Source organism: Drosophila busckii, chromosome 3R, assembly GCF_011750605.1.
Source record: "Drosophila busckii strain San Diego stock center, stock number 13000-0081.31 chromosome 3R, ASM1175060v1, whole genome shotgun sequence".
In the NCBI taxonomy this organism is placed as follows: domain Eukaryota; kingdom Metazoa; phylum Arthropoda; class Insecta; order Diptera; family Drosophilidae; genus Drosophila; species Drosophila busckii.
Window position 1 is genome coordinate 5,221,169 of NC_046607.1, and position 26,424 is coordinate 5,247,592.

Consider the following 26,424-nt stretch of genomic DNA (forward strand, 5'->3'; position numbering starts at 1 on the left):
TTGTTGAATTGATTGCCTTCACTCAAAGTGGGGCGTTTTTGTAGGCTAGTTAAACAAATATTTGTTTAACTGCGTGGAAATTTGTTGTCGCTGCGTCCAGTGCAATTACTCAGCCTAGCAGAGAGCTCACTGGCCACAACAGGCTGTGGACCAAGTTTATAAGTTCAAAGTGCTTAGTCTATGCGCTGATTGCACAACTGGCTTAAAGCAGAAAAGAGGGTAAGCAACTTGTGGTTGACCAGCGATAGTTGCGCATCTTCTCAGCGTAATTTAAACTAAATCGTTGCGCGCTCGCTAAACTGCGTAAAGCAATGTAGCAGCAGCAGCAGCTTGCCCCCACAAAAAAAAAAAACACACACACACACACATAGATGAATGAACTGCAGACTTGTTGCAACTTGTGTGCGCCTTGACTCGCTCTTTTGGTCGCTCTGTGCCTACTCGTAATAATCAATTATTTCTGTGTAATTTATGGTAATGTTCAGTCATGATGGATTGACTGCTCTAATGTCGCTCTAAATCTTTGTGGCTTGCTGCGGTACGCTGGCTGCTTGTAGCGGCATCGCACATGGCCCCACAGTTCAACGCAAAAGCAAAAAAAAAATACTCAAAACCAAAACAGAGCAGGCTCAGGCAGGTGCAATTGCTCCAGTGCTCAGAGGCCGCAGCCACTCTCCCACAAGCAGTTTGTGCAAGCAATCGATGTACCAGTCGCAACTATGGTATGAACAATAATTATATATTTTAGTTTAAAGTTGAGCACAAGAAAAAGTAAATTGAAAATAATTACCAACATTGTTGAGACATAATTTGTGTTCATTTAAATATAAATTTCAATTGGATATTGTAGCTTAAAATATGTCAATTGTTACCACTGTGCGACTGGCTTTTTACTTCCGTCACTATGCGCTATACGAATCGTCTCTCACCTCCGCCCTGTCTCCAGCTACAATTTTTGCTCTTTTACGAATTCCCCAGCTGTCTGCTCTGTCCCCGTCCGCTGCGCCACTTGACCGAACTACTCTCAGTTCGGGCGGTAATATGTAGCATATGTTTTCGTAAGTTTTTCTTGTATTTTGTTTAATGGCAGCTTAGATTACAAGCACACAGCCACAAGTGGGGCGACGTCTCGCATGTTGCTCTGGGGTTTGCAACGTTCTCGAGTCTAGCTGGTTGCTGGCTGCTTGGTTGGCTGCCTGCCTGCCTGCATCATGTAACTGATGTTTAAAATTGCTGTGTGATTTTCGTGGCGAAATTAATGTTAAATAAGCTTTTAGTTTATGTCCCGCCACAGCGTTGATCAATTTCTCAGTCACCCGGTTTGACTTTGGTTGCCGCTGTCCCCTCCTCAACAAGTTCGCCATCAGCTTGTTGTGATGATGTTGCAGTTTTTTGGTTTTTTTTCATCCATCGTCTTGTTTATGTGTAAATTATGTTTGTACACATTTTGTGTACAATTGTGTATAAATTATAGACGAATTATTATGTTTTCCATTTGATGCTGTTGCCTGGGCTGCTGCTGACTCGGCAGTTGCTACGCTTTTCTGTCAGTGTAGGGACCCAGCAGACGCTTGTGGTGAGGGCGTAGCATGCTAGATTGCTATATGAGTGCATTAGTTCCATACTGCAGCTTAGCATATTGCTGTGAACTGCATAAAAAGGATTTGGCATGCAGTGGCAACAACAGCAACAACTGGAGCTGGGAGCTAAGCCTGGGAAGCCAAGTCCTGTCTGCTGAACTTTGTGCCTTGTTTTCTGTTCTGTCTTTTTGGTGTTATGCAAATGCCAAAAGCGCAGACGAGTTGTGGGTGGAAGAGGCGCACAACACTCACTCACCACCACCCTGTGTGCAGCACAATGGCTACCGTGCTACAACATCAGCAACAATGCCAGAAACAAACAAACAAACAAGAGAGGAACACGTACAAAACAGCAGCTGTTTAACATTTATTTGCCTATTTATTAATTTCATGTAACATTTTTTTCCTAGAAAATGGCCACAATGCCAACGAAATCAAAGCCAAGGAACAAGCGCAACGCATTCTCTTGACGCCAGGCAGTCGCCAACGCCATTCCCATTGCGCTGGCCAAAATGTCCAGCCGCGCCAACTGTTGCGCCAACTGCCAAACAATAAGCCACAACATCAGCAGCAGCAGCAGCTGAAGCAGCAGCAGCAGCAGCAGAGGCATCAGCTTTAGGCCTTGGGTTGCCTTTTTGCCATACTTCTCCCACTATTTGACTGCTGTCTGTGGTTTTAGCCACAAAAAGTGTCGTGACCCCGAGAGCCAAGCCAAAACCATTGCATATGGTTAGCTTGACTTTTGTTGCTGTTGCTGCTGCTGCTGCTGTTGTTGTTGTTGTTACTGTTGCTGTTGCTGGGTGGTTGGGGTAACATTTGAGCAGCAACTGCAGCGAGGACTGAAGCTGCTCAAAAATTACATGTTGTTCCTGTTGAAATGTTTTGTATTTTGTTTGTTTTTCGCTTACAGTTTTGTTGTCCATTGTCGTGGACTTTTATTGCCCAAAGGGTTGGCTTAAATACCCTGGCCAAAGCAACAGTTGCCACTAAAGTTGTAATAGCTGCGTCCAAGCAAATATTTATTTATTGAGCTGCAACTTGGGCCAAGCTTACTATTCATACTAAGCAATATTACTAAAAGTATATATATCAAAATTAGTTTATTAGGGTATTTAATTAGTCGATTGCTGCAGACTGTTGGACACACACATGTTGAGCTCTAAGGGCAAATATGTAACAATCCTTGCATGCAAGGAGTCGTTGTTGTTAATGCGCTCGCTTACATAAGCTGGGCACACAAACACAAACGAAATGCAAAAATGCGCAAAATAAAACAATCACACAACTCAAAAACCAAAAATCCAAAATGTGTGCTCACACACACACACAGACAGAATCGAGTGAAAAAAAGGCAAAAGAAAAACGATTCTGGCACCCATGAGCAGGAGCGCAAGGAGTTGATGCAGTTGCTGCTGCTGCTTGGGCGGGTGGCTGCCTCCAACCGCTGATCGTGGCACATTTGCATACAATGAGGCCAAGCAGTGAGACCCAATCCAGGCAACAGTCGCAGCATGTTATCTCTGCCTGTGACCTACACCAATATTTCTGAGAATGCTGCTCTGCCTTCGTCGTCGCTGTCGCCTGTAAGTGTGTCGTCGTCGTCGTCGTCCAGTCGCAGTCGCAGTTCCTCCATGGCCAGTCAGTATCTCAGACGAGGCAATGTGGAGTCATTCAATCGGCTCAGCTGCGGCATTTCGTTCCGTTTCGTTTGGCTCTTTTGTTTTGCTTTCGGTTTTGTTTGCTTTGCTTTGCTGGCCATTCTACTCACAATATTTGAGCGCATATCGCCACAGATCTGTGTGTGCAACTGCAACTGTTGCAGCCGAAAAAAGCAACACACACACACATACAAGCATTATATATTGAAGGAGCATAAGCGCATCGGGCCAAGAGGCACAACTGCTGTGTGTGAAATTCGACTGTCTGGCGTCTGTTCTGCGTCAGCAGCATCGTCACCCAGCCAGCCAGAAGTTTCAAATGGAAAATGTCTATGAGTGGTGCCAACTTGGCGCTTGTGTATTGGTGGGTTATGGGGCTTGGCGAAAGCGTTTAGCAGCAGCTTGGCCAACGGACTGTTGTTGTTGAATTTTCGGTGGCTGGTTCAGAGTGCAAATGCATTAATGGAAAACTTAAAATCATGACATTTACCATAAACTTTTTGCCGCTGTGGCTCATAAATTTTGGCTTCGCCTTGGAGTGCACCTAAATGGTAAACAATGAGTAATAATTGCTACAGCAGACAACAGACATATATGTTTATAAGCTGTGATTATCACTCACGACTCTTCTAACTAGGCGCCAATACAAGTCCAATGGCAAATTTGTTGAAATAAAAAGTTCTTTTTTGTTTTAAATTTCAAATTCAAAATACTTTTGTTTGTTTATTGTATAAGCAAGATCAAAAGACAAATTGATAATAAATATTATTTATAAATAACTATTGCTGTTCATAAATATTACAATAAACCTAATTTGTCTAAAGAAAAACTCCATATATACTATACATATATATATCTGTAAAAATACTCATAAAATGCGCCATTAAAAATGACATTAAAAAAATAAATATGTAGACAAAGCTATTGCTAATAGAGCTCCTTTTGCTTATCGTAAAACTAATTTGCAAGTTATATACGAGTATGCTAATATAATATAACTTAATGTTAGAGTTTTAAACAAAATTGCACTGACAAATTGCTATGTGAACAATAACTGCTCTAAAATAAGTTGGCTACTAGCCTTAAACTTTGCATATACTACTAGCATAGAATATATCTATATTAAAATAACTATTGTCATTGTTTTTTCTTTATTATTACTTATTGCTATTGTTTTGTGTGCTTGTGTTTTGTTTCGAGTTAGATAAAAATAATAATGTAAACGCTAAGATGACAAGTGGCAATTAATTTAAGTGTGATTATCACCTGCCCGTTGCACGCTGAGCCGCGTTGGGTTATTCCGAGCTTTGCATAATGCGCAGGTCACTAATTTTTCGTATCTGAAATCAGTCAAAGAGAAACAATGTGTGAAAGATCTATAAACGTAGCTTAAGCGTGTCAGTAGTTGCAAAGAATGTTAAAAATAAGTTCATCAACTCCGCTCATTATCGTCTACAGAGAATGGGGTATATATAGTAAAGCTATCAAAAATATGCAAAACTATTCCGCCTGAATGAAATTGAAGTGAAATTTAAGCGGAAGATATTTCAGTTATATATCTGATAAAGATTTAATTGAGTGTTTAAATATTATTATTAATATAAAATAAATATATACACGTGGGATCGTAAATTATATTGTAAGAATTTCATGCTAATGAAAATAGTTTTATATATAAATTTGAAATGCTTATTAATATTTCCCTGTGCTTACGAATATAATAGCGCAAAAATTATTTCGTCTAAGAAAAACTTTGCTCCAGTCTTAGATTCATAACTGACTTTCTTTAAAATGAGTATCTCTTAGTTAGGTTACTCTTAAATATCTTATGTCGTTTGACTGTATAAAATGCCGACTGCTATTGTTTTTTTACTTTATTTTGCGCCGAATTATTTAGCATGTGAATGTCAATTGGACGGAGATGGAAACGTGCCAATCAAAAATATACTAACCTCTATCCTCGACCGGTTCGGGGGCATCAGCACGGCCCGTGCCCGCAGCCACTAAATCGGCGGCAAGTTCCACGCGCGCCACGTGCACACCGCCATGCAGCGTTAATTGTGGTGCTTGTGGCGCGTTTAAGTGTGTGTGGTGCGTTTGGTGTTGCTGCTGCGTTTGAAGGTGGTGCTGCTGATGATGGTGTTGCTGCTGCTGTTGTTGCTGTGCTGCTGCCAGATGCTGTGACAAATGCTGATGATGATCACCTGTTGCTGCTGGCCATTGCTGATAGGCTACAGGCACCAGCGGATCGGACATCCACTCAAAGCTGAACGCAGGTCCAATAGTTTGTGAGCTGATGCCGCCATGATGGGGTGTGGCACTTGTAGGCGTGGGCGGAGTGGTTGTAATGCAGGGACTAAGTTCATGCGACGAGCCAAAGCTATCCAGCGAAGCCTTCTGCGCGGACTCGGACCAAGGCGGACTGGGATTCCATTGCTCTATGAAGTCCGCCGGATCGGGCGGCAGCGCTTTGTTTGGCAAACGCGGACGTGTGGGCACAATAGTGGCATAGATAACTGAAGTGGCTGCATCGCTGCTGCTGGACAAAGCACCGCCACCGCCACCTGAAGCATAAGCAGGCTGTAAGGCATAGCAATCCGGCTCCGGCGTAATGACTGCGGCGGGTGAACGTTCGGCATGCAGATAGAGCGGCTCCAGTTTGTTGCGCGCACGCTTCTTGGGCGGCGGCGGTGATGCTGTGGAACGCGTGGACTTTTGACTGCTTGATGCAGCGCCATTTACCTGACTATAATCCACGGGCTCCAGACCGCCGCCACCACTGGGCGCAGTCGCTTGAAAGCCGTACAGCTGCTGATCCTCTTTCAGCTCCAAGGCACCCTCGGCATGATACACACCGCCATAGGTGGCACCCATATGCGTATGATGATGATGATACGCCGCCGCCGCATGATGATGATGATGCGCATGCTGTGCGCCAAATACACTCGCCATGCCCACCGCCGCACCGGACATGCCCAGATTGATGCCCGCTGTACCGCCGCCATGTGGCTGCTGATGCGTGCTGTAATAGCCGCCAGTGCTGCTCGCCGACGTAACACGCATGGCGCTCTCGAGTGGCATGCCAAACTGTATCTTGGACTGCACTGTGTAGTAGTGGTAGAGCCAGGAGTTGGCCAGCATTATGGTAGCCTCGCGTTCACTATGAAATTTTATTTGTGTTAGCTTGAAGCGTGAGTTTAGTCTAAGAGGCGTTACTTACTTTAGAACTTGATTGGTGCAGACTATAACGGGCTGTTGCGTAGAGTCCGGACTGTCGCGCACTTGCAACACAACATGCACCCAGGTGTAGTCGCCGCTGGAGCGCTGCATGCGCACCAAGAGTATACAGCTGCGATCCTGCTCCGATTGCGTAACTGAAAAGCAAACAAATATATTTTAATAAATAATAACTAATTAATCGTTTGAGGTTAAAATGATGAGCAACATTTCTAAACTGAAATATATTTAAGTCAATTTCTTTTAATGCTAACTATGCTTATACTTATACAAATCTTAGTAAGCAAGAACAAGCTTAGATACTTCAAATTATATGCATCAATATCAATTACTGATATTACAAATTACTCAGTTACTTGATATGACAAATTATGATTTTAATTATGAGCAAAGACAAGACTAATCTACCAATTTAATACGATAAAAAGTTAATATTAGGCTAAGCTCGATGCTTAATCTGTATTAAATTTTAAACTTTTAAAGGCTATATAAGGTTATAGAAATGTAAATAGCTGAGCTGCTTTAAAAGGCATAATTAAGTGTTAGTATAGTTAGTTAGTTAGTCGACTTACTTAGCCTGTGTTTGCTTTGAGCCTCACGCAGATTCTCGCTGTGTATGAGATTATACCAGGACGTGCCCTGGAGCGTCGCCTTATCATAGCCCAAGTGAAATTCGCCGCTGTAAATAGGAACAATCAACAGGTGGTTAAATGCCATGTAGTGTAAGCTTGGAGACTGCAAACTATCGTTCCGTACTTACTTCTTGTCGATGTGCGCGATTTTCATATCCATGGAGTGTATGGTGGTGAAGACATTGGTGGCGCCCTGCACCACACACTCACGCGTCTCGGGCATGGCGATGGGTGTGCAGGTGGCCAAGAAGACGGGCTCGTTGCGACTGCAGAGCGGCAAAAATGACAAATAGTGACCCTGCACCAAAACGACCTGTAAACAAAAACGGAACGAGAGAATGCGGCCGGCTTAGCTACGAGATTTTCTTATTGTTGTTCTTTGGGGCTCCCACGAAAATTGGCGCGCACGTTGTCGCCGCTAGTTGTGGCCATTTTTGGGCCGGCATGCTTGCAGGCTCATAGACATTTTACTCTGATTCCATAATTTATAAAAGGCAATCACTGAAATGTTTTTTTTTTCTTTTTTCTTTGCATACGCAAGAGCCCAAAAGAATTGCAGCTACAGTCAAAGTTGAAATCGCACACACACACACACACACACACACACAGGCTCAGTCTACGTCTGCGTCTCAGTCTGAGTCTCTCAGCCCATTGTCTCCCAATTAAAACGTGCCTGCATTTAGTTTTCCATTGCAATTGCATTTCATAGCTTTTGGTGCTGCTGCTGCATCTTCGGCTAAAATGCAAATGCAGCTTGACTGCGATCCCAACCCAACGATGACGCAGACGCCATCGTCGTAGTCGTCGCTGATTTTTTGTTTTTTGTTTTTGTCTTTTTGTTTCTCTTACTGTTCTGTTAAATGAGACGACCTTAGACTGGGGAGCAGGCGCCACTGCCGACGCTGTCGCCAACGTCTCCTGTTGATAGCATTGTGGCTGCGGCGGTTGCTGTTGCTGTTGCCGTTGCCGTTTATTTTGGTCTTTTGTCTATGGTCGTTGCTGGCTTACTAGCACTGAACTATGCTGACCTCATTCATAATTATTTATTGGTCCATTTTTATTGCATATTAACGAGTGCCGGGTGAATGTTGCCGCATTTCGCTTATCGCCGATAGTTCATGTAGGCCCCAACTCTGCTCCCGACATGGGTATGGGTCTCACTAAATGTTTAACTGACAGCATTTAGTAAATGCTAAGCAATGCCTAACCCATCTATATAGGTGGGGTCTATGATTCAGAAAGTGTTAACCCATGAGTAATACTTAAATAAACTTACTTAAGATAGTGTAACTTTATTATGAGAATATTATTTTAAAAACAACTTTGACTAGCATGAAATCATCCCATTGAATTGAATGCTAATAAATTTATATATTAAATTGTTTGCTTTTCAAAAATTTCAAGCTTAAAGCTTAAACTGTTGCTTAACTTTGTAAATTGTTATGCGTTGACTGCTAAATAAATTAAAAACTAGCTTCAAACATTTATAACAGTTAAGCTTTGCACATAACGTGGGAAATGCTTGGGAAAATCTTTGAGGAAATGCAATTCATACAGCTGCTCATTAAAGTGTTAACTTTTAACTTAATTAAAAACGTTTGCTGGCAACTGTCAACGCCTCAGCTTATCTCCATAATTCGCAGTGCACATCAGGCAACGAAAATGGCAACAACAAAAAAGTGCAAACAAGATATGCATAAAAGACCAGCGACCGCCCACAACATTTTGCTCGCAGCACACACACACACACACACATACATACACACATATAACGTATACGGTAGCCAGGCATCATCGTTTTCAACACGTCTGCGGTCTGAATCTCTCCGCTTCAGCGTCGTCTTCGTTGACAGATTTGGTTGTACTAAGTACGTATACAACCTGTGCCCGCTGTGAGGCCACACTGCATATGTGTGTGTGTGTGTGTGTGTGTGTGTGTGTGTGTGTGTGTGAGTGTGAATATGTGTGTTGTTGGCCGCCTGGTTGACTGGCTGACTTGCGGCTGACAACTTCATATTGTGGTGCTCGCATTCATTCATTTATATTGTTGCGGCGTTTTTGCTTTATTTTTTCACAACATGATGATCATAAGAGGCGGCCAATCAGAGCAGTCAGCAGTCAGTTGCGGCAGTTGCGGTGCACCCACCCGTTTCACGTCAACTGTCATCGTTTGTCAGCTTATAGCAGCAGCAGCAGCAGCGTCTGTCTATCTGTTTGTCTGTCCCACAGACTGTGGGGCAAGCTGTATGGGGCAGACGACGCATGCGCGCTCATGCATAATTCATTGCGTGGCTGCAACTGCAACAGCAACAGCAATAACAACAACAACTTTGACTGCAGGCGGCAAGCTCGCTGGCTGGCTGGCTGGCTTGCTGGGCTGTTCGAGTGTTACACGCAACACGCTTTCAGGTGATTCATTCATCAATTTATGTCAGAGAGAGAAAGAGATAGAGAGAGACTACACGCGCTTACTCATACTTGAGTGTGTGGCTGGCACTCACCTTTTGATCACCGAAACGCATTTGGCGTCGCGCATTGCGACTAACGTTCATGCGACAGAGAAACATGCGATGCTCGCCTTCCAAAGTGGATGCACCACCATTGCTGGCTGAAGTGGCATCGCTGCTGCTCACATTGCCACCTGGCTGCGGTGGCACGTTCCGATTCAGTTCGGCCTGTATGGTTGCGTGATCCTGTTTGTCAATAATATCGTAAACGGAATCGCCATGTATTAACAGATCCTCCTGTGGAGCGAATAAGACAAGACAAGAGTTAACCGAACGTTTAGTAAATAAGCTTAAAATTTATGAAGTTGACAATCCGCAGATTGCGCGCTGCCTTTCGCACGCTCATCAGTTTATTTATTATTGTTGACAATTATGGCTGCAATGACTGCAACAGTGCACAGCGCTCGGGCCAATTTACAATGCCAAGTGGCTGCATTTGTAATTTATTTATGGTCGCTGTCGCTACATGACACATGACAATGCCAACTTGTTATGGCAATATGCAAAAATCGAATTGGAATTATGATGCCCAAGCAACAGCAGCAGCAACAGCAACAGCAACAATTGTGCTAGCAACAGCAACATGTTGCTAGTCGACTCTATTGACAATTTTGGCAGTTTGTTAATTAACTTTACTTGTTGTTGCTGCTGCTGCTGCTGCTGCTGCTGCTGCTGCTGTTGTTGTTGTTGTCTGCCTGGCTGGCCTGCCAGCACAAATTAATAGTAGGTAGGGCAGTCCACATTTGGGCCTCACTCATGTGCAGAGTTATTGTGCCGTAATTATGCCAACACATGGCTTTATGGCTTATGGCAGACAATTTATGAACTCGCTTGACCATTTAGCCGCTTTTATTTTTTTTTTTTTTTGTGGGGGTGTCGCCTGATAAGGCCCGCGCTCCCAAAGGCCAAAGGCTGTCAAGTGTCATGGTTGCCAATTGGGCCTGCCAGCCAGCCAGGCAGCCACTGTGTGTGGGGCCCGACAATCTCTTGAAAGTAAGCTGGGGCTCTTTGGGGCAGGCAACAAGTTGCCGGAAACATTGGTGCACCATTTGATTTTGTTGCAAACAAACACAGAAAAAATTGTTTTGCTGTGTTAATGCAGCAGCAACATGAAATGTTTAAATAAACTACTAAACCTTTCAAAACTTTCACTTAAGCGCTGTAGCTAGATTAATTCATTTAGATCTTAAAATGTATATTAGGCGTGCCAAAAACATAAATACGACAAAATTGGTGATTTATGCATGAACGCAACGATTTTTCAAATGCTACATTTGACAGTTGCGGCTTTAAAATATAACTCATACGCCCCATTACTCTGCGCCAAATGCCGGCAACGAAACAAACATTCAGCAATCACTTGGCTTTGGCTTTGGCTTAAGCGCTGTGTACCTTTGTCAATGTCTCTCTGTCTGTTTGTTTTAGATGAATAACTAACTGCACACGTCTTGGCACACATATGGCAGCTCATGCAGCTCTCGATTTGTATATTCTCTCAAATCTCGTATACGTAGCAGTGTTCAGTTCAGTTTGTTATGTAGAATACTGAGATATGTCACATGCATGCTACACAGCATGCAATTGCATTTATATGCAGCTAAAACATATTTATTTAGCTGTAATGCTTCAAATGCAAAGTGAAAGGCCACGATATATGTATAACCTTGCTATTTAGGCAGCGTAAACGTGCGATAAACAAAACTTGAAACAGCAACAACAACAGCGGCAACCTCAACAGCAGTAGCAGCAACTACTATAAAGTTGTGCTGTTTGCAACAGTTTTAAGGAACTTTTGTGTAGTACAAGCAGCAGATTTATGTAAGCTCAATGAATCGACGCTATGGCAGTCAGTTGTTGCTAACTCTTGTCAACGGGAGCAGCAGCAGCAGGAGCAACAGTCAAGTTTGCTGCAACACACAAAAACTAGCAACAAATATTTGCTGTTTACTGCTGCTGTTGTTATTGTTGTTGTTGTTTGCTAGCTTGACGTCGTCGTCGCTGTAGTCGTTGCCTGTTGTCGCTTGTCAGAGATTTGTATCAACGGCTGTAACAATTTTAGCCGAAAAACTTTCATAGACTTTGCTTTTCTAATTATTCGCGCAAATCGTTTTCGAGGGTAACAGAAAACAGCCAAAAAAACACAAAAAGGAACAACACGAAACGTAACGAAACGAAATGGAAAGAAGGAGCAAACGAAAAAGAAAAGTCGACTTACCATGGAATGTCCCAGGTACTCGGCAGCATTATCCGATATATAGAGCAATTTGCCATTTTGTGTGAGCATCATTAGAAAGCCGGAAAGCGCCTGCAAGACAAATGAATGTTGATTTACAATTGATGCCATATAATGGGTGCATTTAATTGAATAAAGACAGCAAATTATAGTAATGCTAAATGAATATATATTTTCGAAATTTATATGTTTACTTTCACGCTTGTGAAGTAACTGCAGCGGTTAACAAAAATTAATTACAGCGCTTAGTTGCTGACAGCTCTTGTAAAAAGTTAATATTGCAAATTTATGTTTAGGCAACACCCTCTATTAAGTTAACTAACTGCTCTGACTCTGTCTCTGGCTCAGAGCGCTCTGCGCGTTGTGTTGAAAATGCAAATTCATTTTCGCGTCTATGCACTAATAAATTGTTAGCCCAAAGAAGTTAGCCGGGTCTTTGACAAACTGAAAGCAGCAGCAACAACAAAAAGTAAAGATTGACTTGGGTTATACTATGTGTGTCTGTCTGTCTTCAGTTTGTTTGTATGTGTGTACATGTATTTAATTCAGTCACGAGTGCGCACAGGTATGTAGATCAATCTGCCGACCATCCAGCTCCAGCCCAGGCAGCCAGTGGCAGTCAGACAAACAGACAGACGAACTGAGAGTCAGAGCAGCTTGACTGACTACTGTCTACTGACTGTTGTTGTTTTGTTTGTCTCTTGGCTGCTGTTTGTTTAAGCACAGCATTTATTGTTTTCATTTTGGTTTTCGTTTTGGCTTTTGCCAACTTTTCACTGATTGTGTATTTGGTGCGCAGCAAGTGGCGGTGGCTAAATGATTTCTGGCTTATGATATGAACACACAGTTGTGCCATTAATAGAGTTGTTTTTTCACTGGAACTTTACGGTTCACTTCACTTCACTTCACTAGTTGAGTTGTCAACGCTTCTCTCTCTCTCTCACTTAAATTGAGTTGTTTTTCTACACAATTAATAATTGATAAGATTTAAATTGATTAGCCACATACCTTTGAGAAGCCAATATTTGGTGTTGCTGTCTGATGATGTTGATGCAGCGCATTGTGTCGCTTAAATACTGCAAAACAAAAACAAAAAGAAAAACAAAAGTAATTGATATTAATTTGGCATGAACTCTTGACCTTTTTCTTAATGCCACTTTGGCTAACAGGCGCGCCCAGTGGCAGCCCAAGCATCCGCCTCAGCTTAAGTGCAAATGTGCTAGACTGTTTCGAGTTTTTCCCATGGCTGCAAGTGCAATTTTATATGCATATATATGTACATAAAGACAAAGTGCAGCTAATTAAAAAACTATCTGTTAATAATACACTTGGGCGCTGACGGCAATTGTTAGATGCAATCGATTGTGCATTCATTGATTATATTCTACATACAATAAGCTACACAAAAACAAGTGAATCACTAAAAGAAAATGTGTCATTGTCACTGAGATGGCAGCAGCAGCAGCAGCAGCAGCAACTGCCACAGCAACTGCAACAGCAACAGCAAAGCGAAAATCAACTGCGATCACTGAGTGCAATTGCAGTTAGTTGCTTGCAGCTGCGCCGCTGCAGCCAGCATCAAGATCAATTATTTTTAAAACACTGCGAGATACTCCCGCACCTGGCAAACAGTCACAGCGGCAGCAGCAGCAGCAGCCACAGCAACAATCATTGCGGCAGCAACCACAACTTGTAATTTCATTGAACTTGAACGTAAAGGCCATGAATGCAGTCAGATTTTTATGCAGTCTGTTTAATATAACAGCAAGAAATCTGTTTAAAACAGTCGAAATAGTTAAGTAAAAATAGCAATAATAATAGACAGGTGTGGTAGTAGCTTAAAGGCTTGAATGTTAAATACTCTAGTTGCAGTTGCTGTGGGAATTGTTGCTAACAATAATAAAATAATAATTGTTTGCTAACAAAACAAAATTAAATTTGTTGCTGTTGTATCTGCCCTATATGTTGCTATCTTTATATGATAAATAAAATAAAATAATTCAAGCCGACGGCAAAGAAAAATGCAAAAAACTGCGCGCATTCATAATTTGCAGTGAAAACTCAATTTGGTTTATAAATATTTTATTAATCGCATATCTCAATGTGCCGCCCCAGACAAAGCCACACCCATAATAACACACACATACACACACCCAGTGCAAGCAGAAAAAATACAACAACAAAAACAAGAGCAACATGCCTTGAACTTGAAGTTAAAAAGTTGCTCGTGTTCTGTGGCTTTGGACGCGATAGCGTGCCAATATTAACACAATTTGTGATTGTGATTATAAATGCTCTTAAACGGTGCAATGACAATGAACAACAACAACAGCAACACACACACACATACACACACCCAAAAAAAAAAGTATAAGAGCAGAAAAGCAACGACAAACTAACAAACGCCGACAATTTCTCACACTTAGCGTTAAAAAAAAGTAAGAAAACAATAATATAACAGAGCAGCGCGCGCCTAGAGAGCGAGAAAGAGCGCGAGCCTAGTGCTAGAGCAAGACAGCAAGCAGTACTTAAGTTTAATTTTTTGCAATTTGTAGAACACATAAATCGCACATTTTGATTTATCGCAATATTTATAGCAATGCAAGGCAGACGTTGTTGTTACCATTGCAATTGTGAAATTGCCTCAGTGCAGAGAGTGGGCGCAGGGTGGTGGTGGTGCTGGTGGTGCTGTTGGTGCTGAAACCAGCGAGCTTGAGTTTGGGATTGCAGATTATACTAGGCAAGAGCAAAGCGCGAACGTACCTAGTTCACATGGCTATGGCTATGGCCAAGATGCCAGCCAAGTTAAGAGACCCAGGCCTGTGCGAATGTGTGTGTGTGTTATCTATGGGTCTTATGTACCGCACAACGCTAATTTGAAAAACAATTTTCGTAATTATCCACAAAAAAAAAAAAAAGAAAACAAAATCCTGACTTGATCTCGTTCAGTTGCGCCTGCGCGTTGACCTGTGCGCGCATGCGCATTAAAGGAGGATGAACCAACAGCGCAACAAAGAGACAGAGAGAGAGCTTGGCAACTGGCGCTGAGCAATTTGGCAGTGAGTTGGGTGCGTGCCTAGACGCTTAGGCAATTACTCTAGTCAGCTTTTGGAGCAGCAAACAATTTCAGCTATGGAGACATAGACATATGAATAGACATACAAAACATAAATTCATGCGCCTAGCGGTTGTTTCGGTTTGCCTAGTTGATTTGGGCTAAACGAATGCTGTGTGGCATGGCGTGGGGTCCAAAACTGCATGACTCATGCATATTCAATCAACGTGCAGCCAATTATCAACATGCATATGCATCAAGCGCCAGTCTCCTACTCCTGCCCGCCCCTCGACGTCGCCTCCGCAATGCAATGCACAATCCACTCACCTTGTTGAAAGTAGTTGGCTTTGCGCACATAAACACAAACCAATGCCATCAGCTGCAGCTGGGACAGTCTTTGGCGCGTCGATTGCGGCAACGGCAGCAGATCCCGCAGATTGGCTATCTCGGCATTTATAAGATCCCGCCGCATCTTCGAGGCGCCCTTGGTCGACTTGTTTGCATCGAATCTGCAAGGGTAATAATCAAAAGGCAAACAATTAGAATATATATATGAGCACGTTCACAGCTACAGCTTAATAATGCACACTCCGGACTACAGTGCGGACCCAGAGGCGCATATGTTTTCACAGCCTGGGTATTAACCCATTGTTGCCGCTTGGCAACACAACACATTAATTTATATATATGGAATTTGTTTGGCATGCCATTTGAAAACTTAAGCAACTACTAATACTTTATATTGATTGTTAAAAAAAGTGCTTTGTGGGCATTTGCGGGTTAAGCTAAGGCGCATGCCAGAGAGATGCATAAATAACTCATCGCGCATTTAAAAATCATGCAACAAGCAGCTAGTTGTAGTTGTTCTTGCAACGCTGGTCGATGTGGGGCAGCAGCCACACTTGCCACACATGCCTTGTGCGGTAAATTGTGCAAGTAGGTTGGTCAGTCTCAGCCTTGCTACATGGCCTGTCTTGTTGCTTGTTGTTGTTGCTGTTACTTGTGGCGTTGCGGCGAGCGTTTAGCGATCTGTCCGTGTGTACTTTTGTGAGCATATTATTTACAAGGTTGAATTCATAAATCATAAATTTGTCTTTTTATTCAGCGTTGAGGCAGCGGCGGCGGCGTTGGCGGCTGCGCACGCGGCGTATGAGTACTTTTTGTTGTTGCTTGTTTGTTTAATATTTATGCTGACGGTTGTTGGCCATTGTTGGCCGCTGCGACCGCAGTGAGTTGTAGCGATTTTGCAAGCGCTTGATAAATATTGTTGGTAATATTGTTGTAATAACAGCAAGTGCCCGCGCCTTGTTCGCTTTCCTCGATCATTGGAGTATAACTACACTAGCATTTTGCCGCTGTTATTGCCTCTAAATGGCCATGTTAACATTTAAAACAATCACACACATGTATCGCTGTGCGCGTTGCATGCAACAAAATCTTGCCGCAGCCGCTGCATGCAATGCAAACAAGTCAGCAACTGACCGACCGACCAAGCGACCATAATAGAACAGATTTGCGACGAATTGAGTGCTCGGCTCTAGACGGACACACTCACAATTAAGTCAAGGTGATTTGTACAATTAAAATGCATATTGATTTAAATGCTGTGATAGCTCCACTTTAAGTCACAATGGGCGTGCCGTATTCAAAGTAGTGAAGGGTTGGCGCTAATTGATTGGCTGATTGATTTAAAGCTGTGCGTGTGCCTAGAAATTTTAATTGGCATACAGCTTACAGCTTGTGGCCTAACAAGGCCAAGAATTATTTAATTAGATGCCTAAATTTTTATATAAATATGCATAGGCATGAGAATGTTTATCGAGATGTCAACATCTGGCTCCCACACTGCCAATTTCCAATTAGTTGCATAAAATACCAGCAAGCAACTGCTTTGTGGCCATTTGTGGCATAATTAATAAGCTTTTTAAATATTTATCATAAGCAAGATGCCAGCGCAGGCGATACTCTAAAAAAAAAAACGTGTTAATGGCTTGCAACGTTTTCTTTATAGCTCCCACAACAGCAACAACAACAACAACAACAACAACATCATAAAGAAGGAGTCAAACTGTTGCACACATCTTTGGTCTGTAATCTACATCAAAATTTATCTGCGCTGGCCAGTATGAGGGCAGAGTGAGCGAGACATGTCATGTCATTTCTTAATATATCTATCGGTACCTTGAAATCTCCACTCAAGCGGCACTAAGTAGCACCAAGTGCGGCCAGCAGATGCTGCAGCAGCATACTGCTTGCAACTACTGTACAAGTTGTTGTTGCTAATTAAAAGCATAAACACGATTCTTAGCGAGGCGTCAGCAGCAGAGCCGCAGCCAAGGCAACCTGTGCCCAAGTTGGAGGCGGCGTAGGAGCCTACTCAGTAGTCTCAGAGTAGCCTCTCCCACCAAGTTGTGCGCCTGTGCAAACAACTGGCACATGTTTAATCTCAGTGTGGCAGTCAAGATCTTAATCAAGTCTTAGTACTTGGCCTGCTGTTTGTTTTACGCTTCCCTAGCGCACAAGATATCCAACAAAGTTAACGTGCTCCACAGAAATTAGGCGCAAATCTTGTTGTTGTCATCATCATCGTTCAGCTCTCGCAGTTCTGAGCTTAACTCAGTTCAGCTCAGCCGCAGCTCAGCAGCTGATAAAACGCCCACTATACAACACAGCCTTAAGCTGAAGGTTAAAGTCTGGCTGTTGTATGTAGTTTGGGCTCTCAGCTAATTAGCACATAAAGCTCAAACGTAATGCCAAACTATTAAGTTAAATGCATTTTAAATGCGAGCTCAAGCTCTGCTTGATTTTATGGCGTCCCTCAGCGCCATCGTTAAATTCTGCAGCAAATAAATCACAGGCGCCCGGGGGTAGCCCCAGCTGCTATCTAGATCTCATCTGCTTATGCATACATACATATATATATGTATATATAGATCTGTATAAGTACGTGTGGCAATCTAAGCTTGGTTTTAATATGCATTGGGGCGTCAGTCTGGCAGAGAGAGTCCTACGAGTCCAGCTTCGAGTCAATAGCAATTGCAGGCCAACAGAAACACGAAATTTGCGCAAATTTTTATTGCACTTTTCCTGAAGCGACGCGTTGCTTCGACTGCTTGCTGTGGCTCTTGTTGTTGTTCCTGTTGCTGTTATTATTGTTGTAAATTGTCTAGGCATTTGCACTCCATCTCTGTTGCTCTAACTATCACTCTCCCTCACATTATATCTGTGTGTGTGTGTGTGTGTGTCTGTTTGTGTGTGTAATTTGGGCAAGTTTATTTGCCATATTCCCACGATATAGTTTGCCACAAACTGAACGCTGCGGGCAGCTCTAATGATTTTCCTGTGCGGAAAATAGTGCAAAACGGCGCATAATGAACGCTGCGTTCTCCAACTTCCAAACTGATGACCACTGCCAATCCAATTGTACGTCTCTGACTGCCTGCCTGCCTGCCTGCCTAACTGACGCTCCAACTGTCTGTCTGACTCTCCGGCTGGACAGGTAATCCTATACAGCGGCATGGCGTTGAACCCACGCCCGACCCACCGCCAAGTTGTTTTGGTTTTTGGTTTTGTTTTGGCGCACAATTAACTGCCAGGCGCCGCACAATGCCTTTGTGTTTCGTTTTGAGCTACAGCTCAGCGGTTCTTGGAATTCCTGGGAAACACTTGTCGATCTTCTGGCTGCGCCTCTGTTTGTGTGTGTGTGTGTAAAAAGCGAACGCGTCTGCGTAAGTCGGTGGCAGTAATCGATACCTTGCTGTGCCCGCAGTCTGTGCCGCAGTCTCTCTCTTTCTCTCTAGAGCTGCCCCCAGCTCACAAGATTAACATCGGCAACGTTTAGCATACAAAAAAAAAGTGAGCGAGCGCTGCAAAAAATCAACAAAAAACTGCAGAACTGAACAGCTAACTATAACAGGCAGTTGGCTACGCTTATGTTGGCCATCTAATAACCATGGGGTGCTCTGGCTGGCTATGATGCGGCCTTTAACCAAATTATATGGCCAGACACAAAAAGTGCTCGAAGGTGTTTCGCATAGGTTATGCAGCTCTGGACTTTAGGCTACCACACTTTAAGCTTTTATGATTCATCTTCAGATGATCAGTTAAGAAAATGTTAAATGTTATCTAGCACTAGCACTAGTTTCAAATGTTTGCACTACGAACGCAACTTGGACTTGTTAAGTGTATTAGCTAGTCCTTAAGCTATTAAAACTAACTATTAATTTATGTTTTATGTAAATGCATTAAGTTTATTGCAGCATAATTGCAGCCGCCAGCAATTAATCAGCTAATGAGTTGCCCTTCATCGTTGATGAAAGAAGCTGCAACTGGATTTTATTATACGCAGTTCTGGCAAATGCTACTAAAAATCGATTTCATTGCTTTAATACGCAAAAATGAGCCAAAACAGAGAGCAAAGAAATCAATTCAAATTGTTGCTGCTGCTGTTGCTGCTGTTGTGGTTGCTACTGTTGCTCTCTTTGTGTGTATGTGCGATTGGTATCTTAGCCACAATTTAATGATGGACTGCCAAAAGCACACTTCGATTTCGACGACCGTCATCAAGCTCGACATCAACAATCGCCAACGCCACCATCAGCAGCAGCAGTAGCAGCAGCGCCCTCTTCGCCCCCGCAGCAGCAGCAGCAGTCGCAGCATCAAGCGCTTCGGCATAATTTTTCATATTTTTATGATTTGTTGCTACCGGGTACTAAACCCGTTTTACAGAGCGCTAACCATGGAGCTGCTACCGTTGCTGCATTTGCTTTCGATTATCTTAATTTGCGTGCGAAACTGACTTTTTTTTGTTTTGGTTTTTGTTGTTGCTGAGCTCAGTAGCTGTAGCCGAGGCGTAAGCCAAACCCCAAATTGTGTGTGTACGGAAATTTTCCCATGACTTGAGTTCTCTCTCTTTGTGGCTCTGTGCATATTTTGCCCGGCGGTGGCATGGTCAGAAATTATCCAACTATGCCCCAGACTCAGACTCAATCTCAGACTCTGACGCTGATGCTGACGCTGACTCTAAAATATTCCTCTGGATTGATGGTTAGGCTCTGGCTCTGGCTCTGACTCTGGCTGCTGCACTTTACCGGCAGCGTTAGCGGCAGGCAATTAGCACAAGGATGCCGCAGCTAAATAATTTGACGCGCCCCGAGGGCAAGTTTGCTTGCCTCTTTTTGTGTATCTTAGCCTCATTCTTTGTGATTTGGTTGCAAGCACAAGCAACTCCCGCAACTCCCGCAACGTGTTGCATGGCGCACTTACATATTTGCTCTGCATTTTATTTGGAGTTCAAATTTGGTCAAATCAGTGCAATTGTTGTTGTTGGCAGCAGCAATTAGCTGCAGAGCGCGCGTCATCAAATATTGTCGCTAGCAATTAGCTATGCCATAGCAATCAATACGCCTGGAGAGAGAATCTATTGCAAGCTGCGCTGCTGCAAGTGCAATGTAAATGGAGCTGAATGATGGCCAGAGCCAGATCAGGGCAAATAACTTCGAAAAAAATGTGTTAATGAAATTAGCAGCATAAAATGCTGCTGCTGCTGCTTGCAACGTTACAGATACAGATACCAAGATACAGATACAAAATGTAGCTGCGCATGCTAATTGACAAAATTAACACCGCCACCAAACCAAAGCAATGCTGTAGGCATTCACAATACGCAACGGTTTCGGTTAGTTTCACCCAGGAAGCCGAGCATCAATGCACTTGACCAGCAGCCAGCAACAGAGCCATGGATTAATGCCTCTACATTGGTTTTGCCTTTCGGTTTGCTCTTGCGTGTTGACTGTTTGTGGCAAGTGTTAAAAAGATTTTCTTACTTTTAATTAGTGTTATTTATTATTTAGAGCATATTGATATAGTTTTCGTTGTTTAACGGTTTCCATGCGCCGCTATTGGCACTAAAGCCTACCATATACTATATTTATAGAAATTTTGTTTGCTTGTCCAAGTCGCGCGCCATTTTTAAGCAAAAACAAATGTAAAAGCGCACGCACACGCTTTTCAACTTTGTTGTGGGAATTTCAAATATTCCAACTGCTAAATGAATGTCTTGAATGAAAGCATGTGAATGAATGAAGTTGAAATGGGAGCAGCAGTGAAAATATTCAGATATTCACATTTGTTGATATTTACATTTAGTAAAGTCAATTATTGTGGTTACAAGCAGAGCTCGTTAAGTTTTTAAATAAATATGCATTTTAATTGAAAAGTGCTATTTATAAACTTTATATAATATTTATTCAGAATTTGTCGGATATGCAAACAAAAAGGCAGCCATGTAATAAATAAGTTTAGCTATTTATTTATCAACCCTTTTTTGAATTGAATAGATTTATGCATTTATTGAAAAGCGCTATTAATAAATTGTATATAACGTTTAATTTACTTAGAATTTTGCTGATATGCAAACATAAAAATAGCCAACAAATAAATCTAGGTAATTGTAGCTATTTATTTCTAAATTATTATTCTTCTTATGTATTAATTGATAGCGCTGTTTATACATATAATATAACATTTATTGGAATGTTTTTCTATTTAATTACCAACAAATAAATCAAACTATTTGCTTTTAATTTATTACTTTTTTCCATAGCTTTTATATCTTTTTTGAATTAAATAAAGGCTTGTATTCATTAAAATTAGTTATTCATAAATTTTATGTAAAATTTATCAATCAATAAATCTTACTATTTGCTATTAAACTTTTAATTGTTTGCTTTAATTTCAAATAGTATTTTTTTATTTCGCTTGTAGTCGTTAACATCGCATATAGATTACCTAATGGCACACGCTCTAATTTGATTTGATGCTCTCAATGGCTTCCGCTTGCCAATTGGCTGCCTAGCAAATGAGACAACAGTTGCAACAACAAGAGCAATATACAAACAAGCAAACACCCACCAGCAGCAGCAGCACCCACACAAAAGAGTGAAGTTGCCTGCTAAGTGTGCGGAGAGGTGAGAGACGTCAGCGTCATATGGGAGACCATCAACAGCATCACACGTGAGTTTTACACATTTCAGAAGCAAAACTGTTAACTGCTGGCCAGGCCAGCAGGCAATGCAGGCAGCGCCAATGTTCCTGGGATTATCCTGCTGGCTGCTGCTGCTGCTGCTGCTGCTGGACAATGTCGTTGGCTTTGAGTTGAGCTGCAAACGATTGTGGCCCGAGCGTGGTAATGTCAATCGCACACTGTGCGGGTTTAACTTATGGCAAAACATTTGAAGCACTAATTAATTGGAGCTAAATAAAATGGCTCAGCAGCCGCGAAGGAGTCGAACGAGCTGAGCTGTTTTTCGGTTTGTATTTTTTTTAGTTTGTTTTTTATTTTAGTTTGTGGTATATTGGCGGGTCTTGGGCGAGAATCGGAAAACGGCGTTGGCGCTGGTACGCACGAGATTGGCGAATGTGAAGAGCGCTGTAGACGGTTGTTGGTTACTTGGGAGAAGATTACGAGTGCCAGATAAATGTGAACTACAAGTTGCCAATACAAGAGGCCATTAAAACCGGCAGCAGTGGCCACAAAAAAAAACACACACACCACACCACACAACACACAGAGTAAATAAAAAAATAAAATAAACGAAGAAATAAAATATAAAAACGCCTGCCAAAGAAATTGAAAGCAACGCGAGAAGAAAATCAACAATTTGCAGTTTTCAGAACACTTAAAATAAACAGACAGACCAACATATATATGCACAGATATATATATACACATATATATATATGGTTGTGTAAGCTGCGCAGCGTCTCGTATTTCAAATTGCATTGACAAATATCGAGGCGTGCTAAACAAATTGAAATTAAAAGTTTGCATGTTAAGCTTCTTTTGCTTTCATTTGATGCGTTGTTGCCGCTGATTTGTAGGCAATCGCCGTGAACGAGATGTGCAGCGGATTAAGGATGCGCTGCTGTTGGTATAGGCGCTAAGACTTACCTTGTAAACATGCCGGCTGCCTGTTGTTGCTGTTGCTGCTGCTGCTGCTGTTGCTGTTGTTGTTGGCTGGCCTGTTGCTGTTGCTGCTGCTGCTGGGCAGCCTGTTGCTGTTGCAAGTGTTGCTGCTGTGACAAGCTGACCGTTTCGTGTTGCTGAAAATTATGATGCGCATGCATATGTTGCATGTGATGTTGCTGCTGTTGATGTTGCTGCTGCTGCTGCAACTGCAATACATGATGATGTTGCTGCTGCTGCTGCTGTTGCTGCTGCAATGGGTGCGTACCCAAGTGTGTCACTGCTACTGCCGCTGCTGCTGCTGCTGCTGTTGCCACATTGGGCTTATCTAAGCCACGTTTATCCGCGTACATTGCCAACACGTTTGCCAATATTTGCTAAAAAGATAGCGACAAATTTAGATCAAGTCAATACTCATAACAAGCTTGGTTTGCTTTAAATTGTAATGCGTAGCTTCAAACTCTTTGATTTGCTAATAAAATCAAACAATAATTGCTGATTAGCCACTCAGACACGGCAGCTGAAATTGGTTCAAAGTGCTGCGCTTTGTTTGTGTAACAAAAACATATTTTCCGCGCCTATTCATGTCTATAGAACTGATTTGCATTGTTATTGCTACCAGCAACAATTGCTCAGATGGGTGCCAGACAGAGATCTTATAACTTATATCATATGTGCTGGGCTGGCTCTTTGATGATTTGGCAGTTTCGGCATTGCATAAGCCAAATGATTTATGGCTTGTAATTCGGCCTGCTTATTGTTTAAGTCGCCCAATAGTTAAACTAAATATGCATATGATTAATTTGTGTTTAATTGCTGGCAAATGAGTCAAAGAGTCTGTTGGACGAAGGTCATTCGATTTTGGCTGCTTAAAAATCAATTTGGCATGCTAGACATGTTATGCTAAAAACTATAAAAGGCCTATCTATACCAAAGTAGGCATTATAGACAAATAAAAGTTGTTGGTGCGCTCGAGTTGCTGCTGACGCATTTGCCTAGCATAATTTAAATAATGTATTGTGTCGCTTAGTTTAATGGACAATTTGTCACTTTTATCTAAATGCAAGCTCATAAATTTTACAACTCGCTATTTGCATTCACAATTGAAGGTGTCAGCAAATAAACTGCACAAGCTAAGCATTAATTAATCATAAATTTAATTATGAGCACAGCCTGCAAGTATTCTTAATTTTATTTCAAACTTTTACTGCTGCTGCCTTTAACTATCACTTTCCATATCATGTGAAAATTTTGGTTGAATGATACTTTAGCTGGCGCCACACTCGGTATTTACATAAATTCTTGAAAATGCAACAATTGAAATTAGTTTTGTAATGAATTTCAAATTTTTTTTCTTCTACTTCAGTACTCACTACTGTCTACCGCTAAGCTATCTATCTCTGTCTATGACTTTGACTTGCCTGGCTGGCTGGCTCGCTTGCTGGCTTGGCCTGGCTTAGTTGCAACTCATTGTCAAGTGAACTTATCAGAGTAAAGACAAAATAGAAAAAAAAACCAAAAAACTATGTTGTTGGAGTTGACGTTTGGAGTGCCATCGAGCCGATGCTCGATTTGTTTGGAGTTGTTTGAATAGGGACCACCAAAAAGTCATTGAATGAAATGAAGAACGCGCGCAGATACATTTGTCTGTATGAAGTTGAAGTTGACTTTTGTTGCGGCTACAATTTGCTCTCTGGCTTGGCTTTTAAGTATTTTGTTATTTGATTTCTATCAAAGTTAATAATGAAATTGGTAAATCTCGTTTTCGTACACACATGTCTATATATTATTTATTATTTTTATGGGGGGGTTTGTTCGCTGGGGCCTTGGCGTCTTACCTTTGCTCAAAAGATTTAATTTGTGATATCCATTTGGGGTACAGCAGGTAGGGTACACAACAAGCCGAGCACAGTGTAGTATATGGAAATGTATTTGCTCAAAGCTTTTGCATAAATTATAATTTATAACAAATAAATATGTATTTTTATTTTTATTTTCGATTTTTTGATTTTGCACAATGTTTGGCACTTTATGGCAATGCCAAGCAATTATTTGTATATTTCAATTTCAATTGAACTACTTTGCATATGAATTTCAACTTGATAATATTTCTTTATTTATTTATATATATTTGATTTGTTTTAAACATTGCATATTCATGGATCTCAAGCACAAGCACTTTGATTGTATCGACAAAGATTTATGGGGTTTCTAACGCGACGAACTTTAAAGATTCATTTGCAAATCTAATGACGCATTAATAGCGTCGCACTCAATTAACATTAGCACTTGTCGGGGGTATAGATATATACGTTATGTTATGTTGCAAGAACAAACACTAAACCGCAACGCTAATGATGACGATTAACCGCAAATATCCGACGGCTTGTGCCCAACTGGTGGCCAAAAAACTGATTGAGAAAATCCGCTGAGCTCTCGGCTAACAAAACGCTCTTGTGTAGCCAACCGTAAAGAATGCGCGCGTGCACCTTTCTGTGCGGATCACCGAAGCGACACAGAAGCAACAAACTTGATTTCGAAACAGGTAAGTTAGCTTTCGTTCAGTTTCAGCTAAAGCGAAGCCCAATACACAAACAAGATTCAGCTGGTTGTCGTTGCGTTTGTATTGGTGCGACTCACCCAATGCCGTTGTCGATCGTGCACTGAGAGAAAATGACGTACAGCTTAAAAAATAGTTGAGGGATATTATTTATAAGCAAATCAATTAGTTTGTTAGCAAATTCGTTTACAATATTCGTAATAATAAATTGTTGACAAATAGCAATTTATCACTACAACTAAATTTAGCAGTTATAATATATTTTAATAATTTTTAATAAACACTAATAAAGAAATTGGCAATTATATTATAATTAAATTTTCTGCAGCTTATAATTTATTTTGAATTTCAAATTTTCTTAGTTTTCTGCAGTTTACAACTTTTTGTAGCAGTGTAACCGCTTTATCATGCTCAGGTACTCAACATCACACACACACACAGTCAGCTGACCAATACAAACAGCGCAGCGAGCATTTTGTCTACGCCCCCTGGCACATCTACACACCAATACACTCAAACGCATACACACACATGCAGTTGCTTAGTGGAAATGATCTGTTGTTGCCGGCTCGTCGTAACTCATTAACTATTAAAATTAGCTATAAATCAATTAAGTCTTTTTGTATTTGTAATGCCGCGCTTAGTGTAAGTCCAAAAATATTCACAAATTGTATTTACCCAAGCAAATTGGCTGATAAAATCTCTCGAGTATTTCAAGTTTATAGACAAAGTTCCTGCTTTGGTTTTATGTAAGCTTTGACGTTCGTTTGCGTCTGTGTGTGGATTTAATGCTGTGCGCTGATTGGCCAGCGCTTGTTAAGCGCTGTATTGAACGTAGGCATGAGTGGTTAGTTAATTTTCAAGTCAGTTGCCTATTAATTGTATATAATTAACTAATTAAGTTGCTGGTTTTAGGTGTAAATAGTCATTTGATATTGAAATGCGGATATTTAAGTAGCGCTAACAACAAAAATTTTAGTCAACAAAAGTAAACTC

General features: G+C 41.6%; 1 protein-coding gene across 1 annotated transcript; it reads right to left on the reverse strand.

The window, feature by feature from the left end:
* Positions 1–4,417: 4,417 nt before the first annotated feature.
* Positions 4,418–24,801, reverse strand: LOC108601754. The gene is made up of 11 exons (XM_017989677.1): positions 24,707–24,801; positions 22,854–23,245; positions 15,230–15,411; positions 12,856–12,923; positions 11,830–11,919; positions 9,609–9,851; positions 7,236–7,420; positions 7,048–7,154; positions 6,459–6,612; positions 5,191–6,398; positions 4,418–4,578 (listed from the first exon to the last, which is right to left on the reverse strand). The coding sequence occupies exons 2-11, from the start codon at positions 23,219–23,221 to the stop codon at positions 4,565–4,567; spliced, it is 2,619 nt and encodes an 872-aa protein (XP_017845166.1). The 5' UTR covers positions 23,222–23,245; positions 24,707–24,801; the 3' UTR covers positions 4,418–4,564.
* Between the last annotated feature and the right edge of the window lie 1,623 nt (positions 24,802–26,424).

Bases quoted from the DNA above. Each gene is read 5' to 3' on its own strand.
- LOC108601754 (XM_017989677.1), bottom strand. From the start codon at position 23,221: ATGTACGCGGATAAACGTGGCTTAGATAAGCCCAATGTGGCAACAGCA. The intron at 6,613-7,047 runs GTAAGTCGACTA...TTTGCTTTTCAG, and splicing joins TCAAAGCAAACACAGGCTAA to TTACGCAATCGGAGCAGGAT. The intron at 6,399-6,458 runs GTAAGTAACGCC...AAAATTTCATAG, and splicing joins TGCACCAATCAAGTTCTAAA to TGAACGCGAGGCTACCATAA.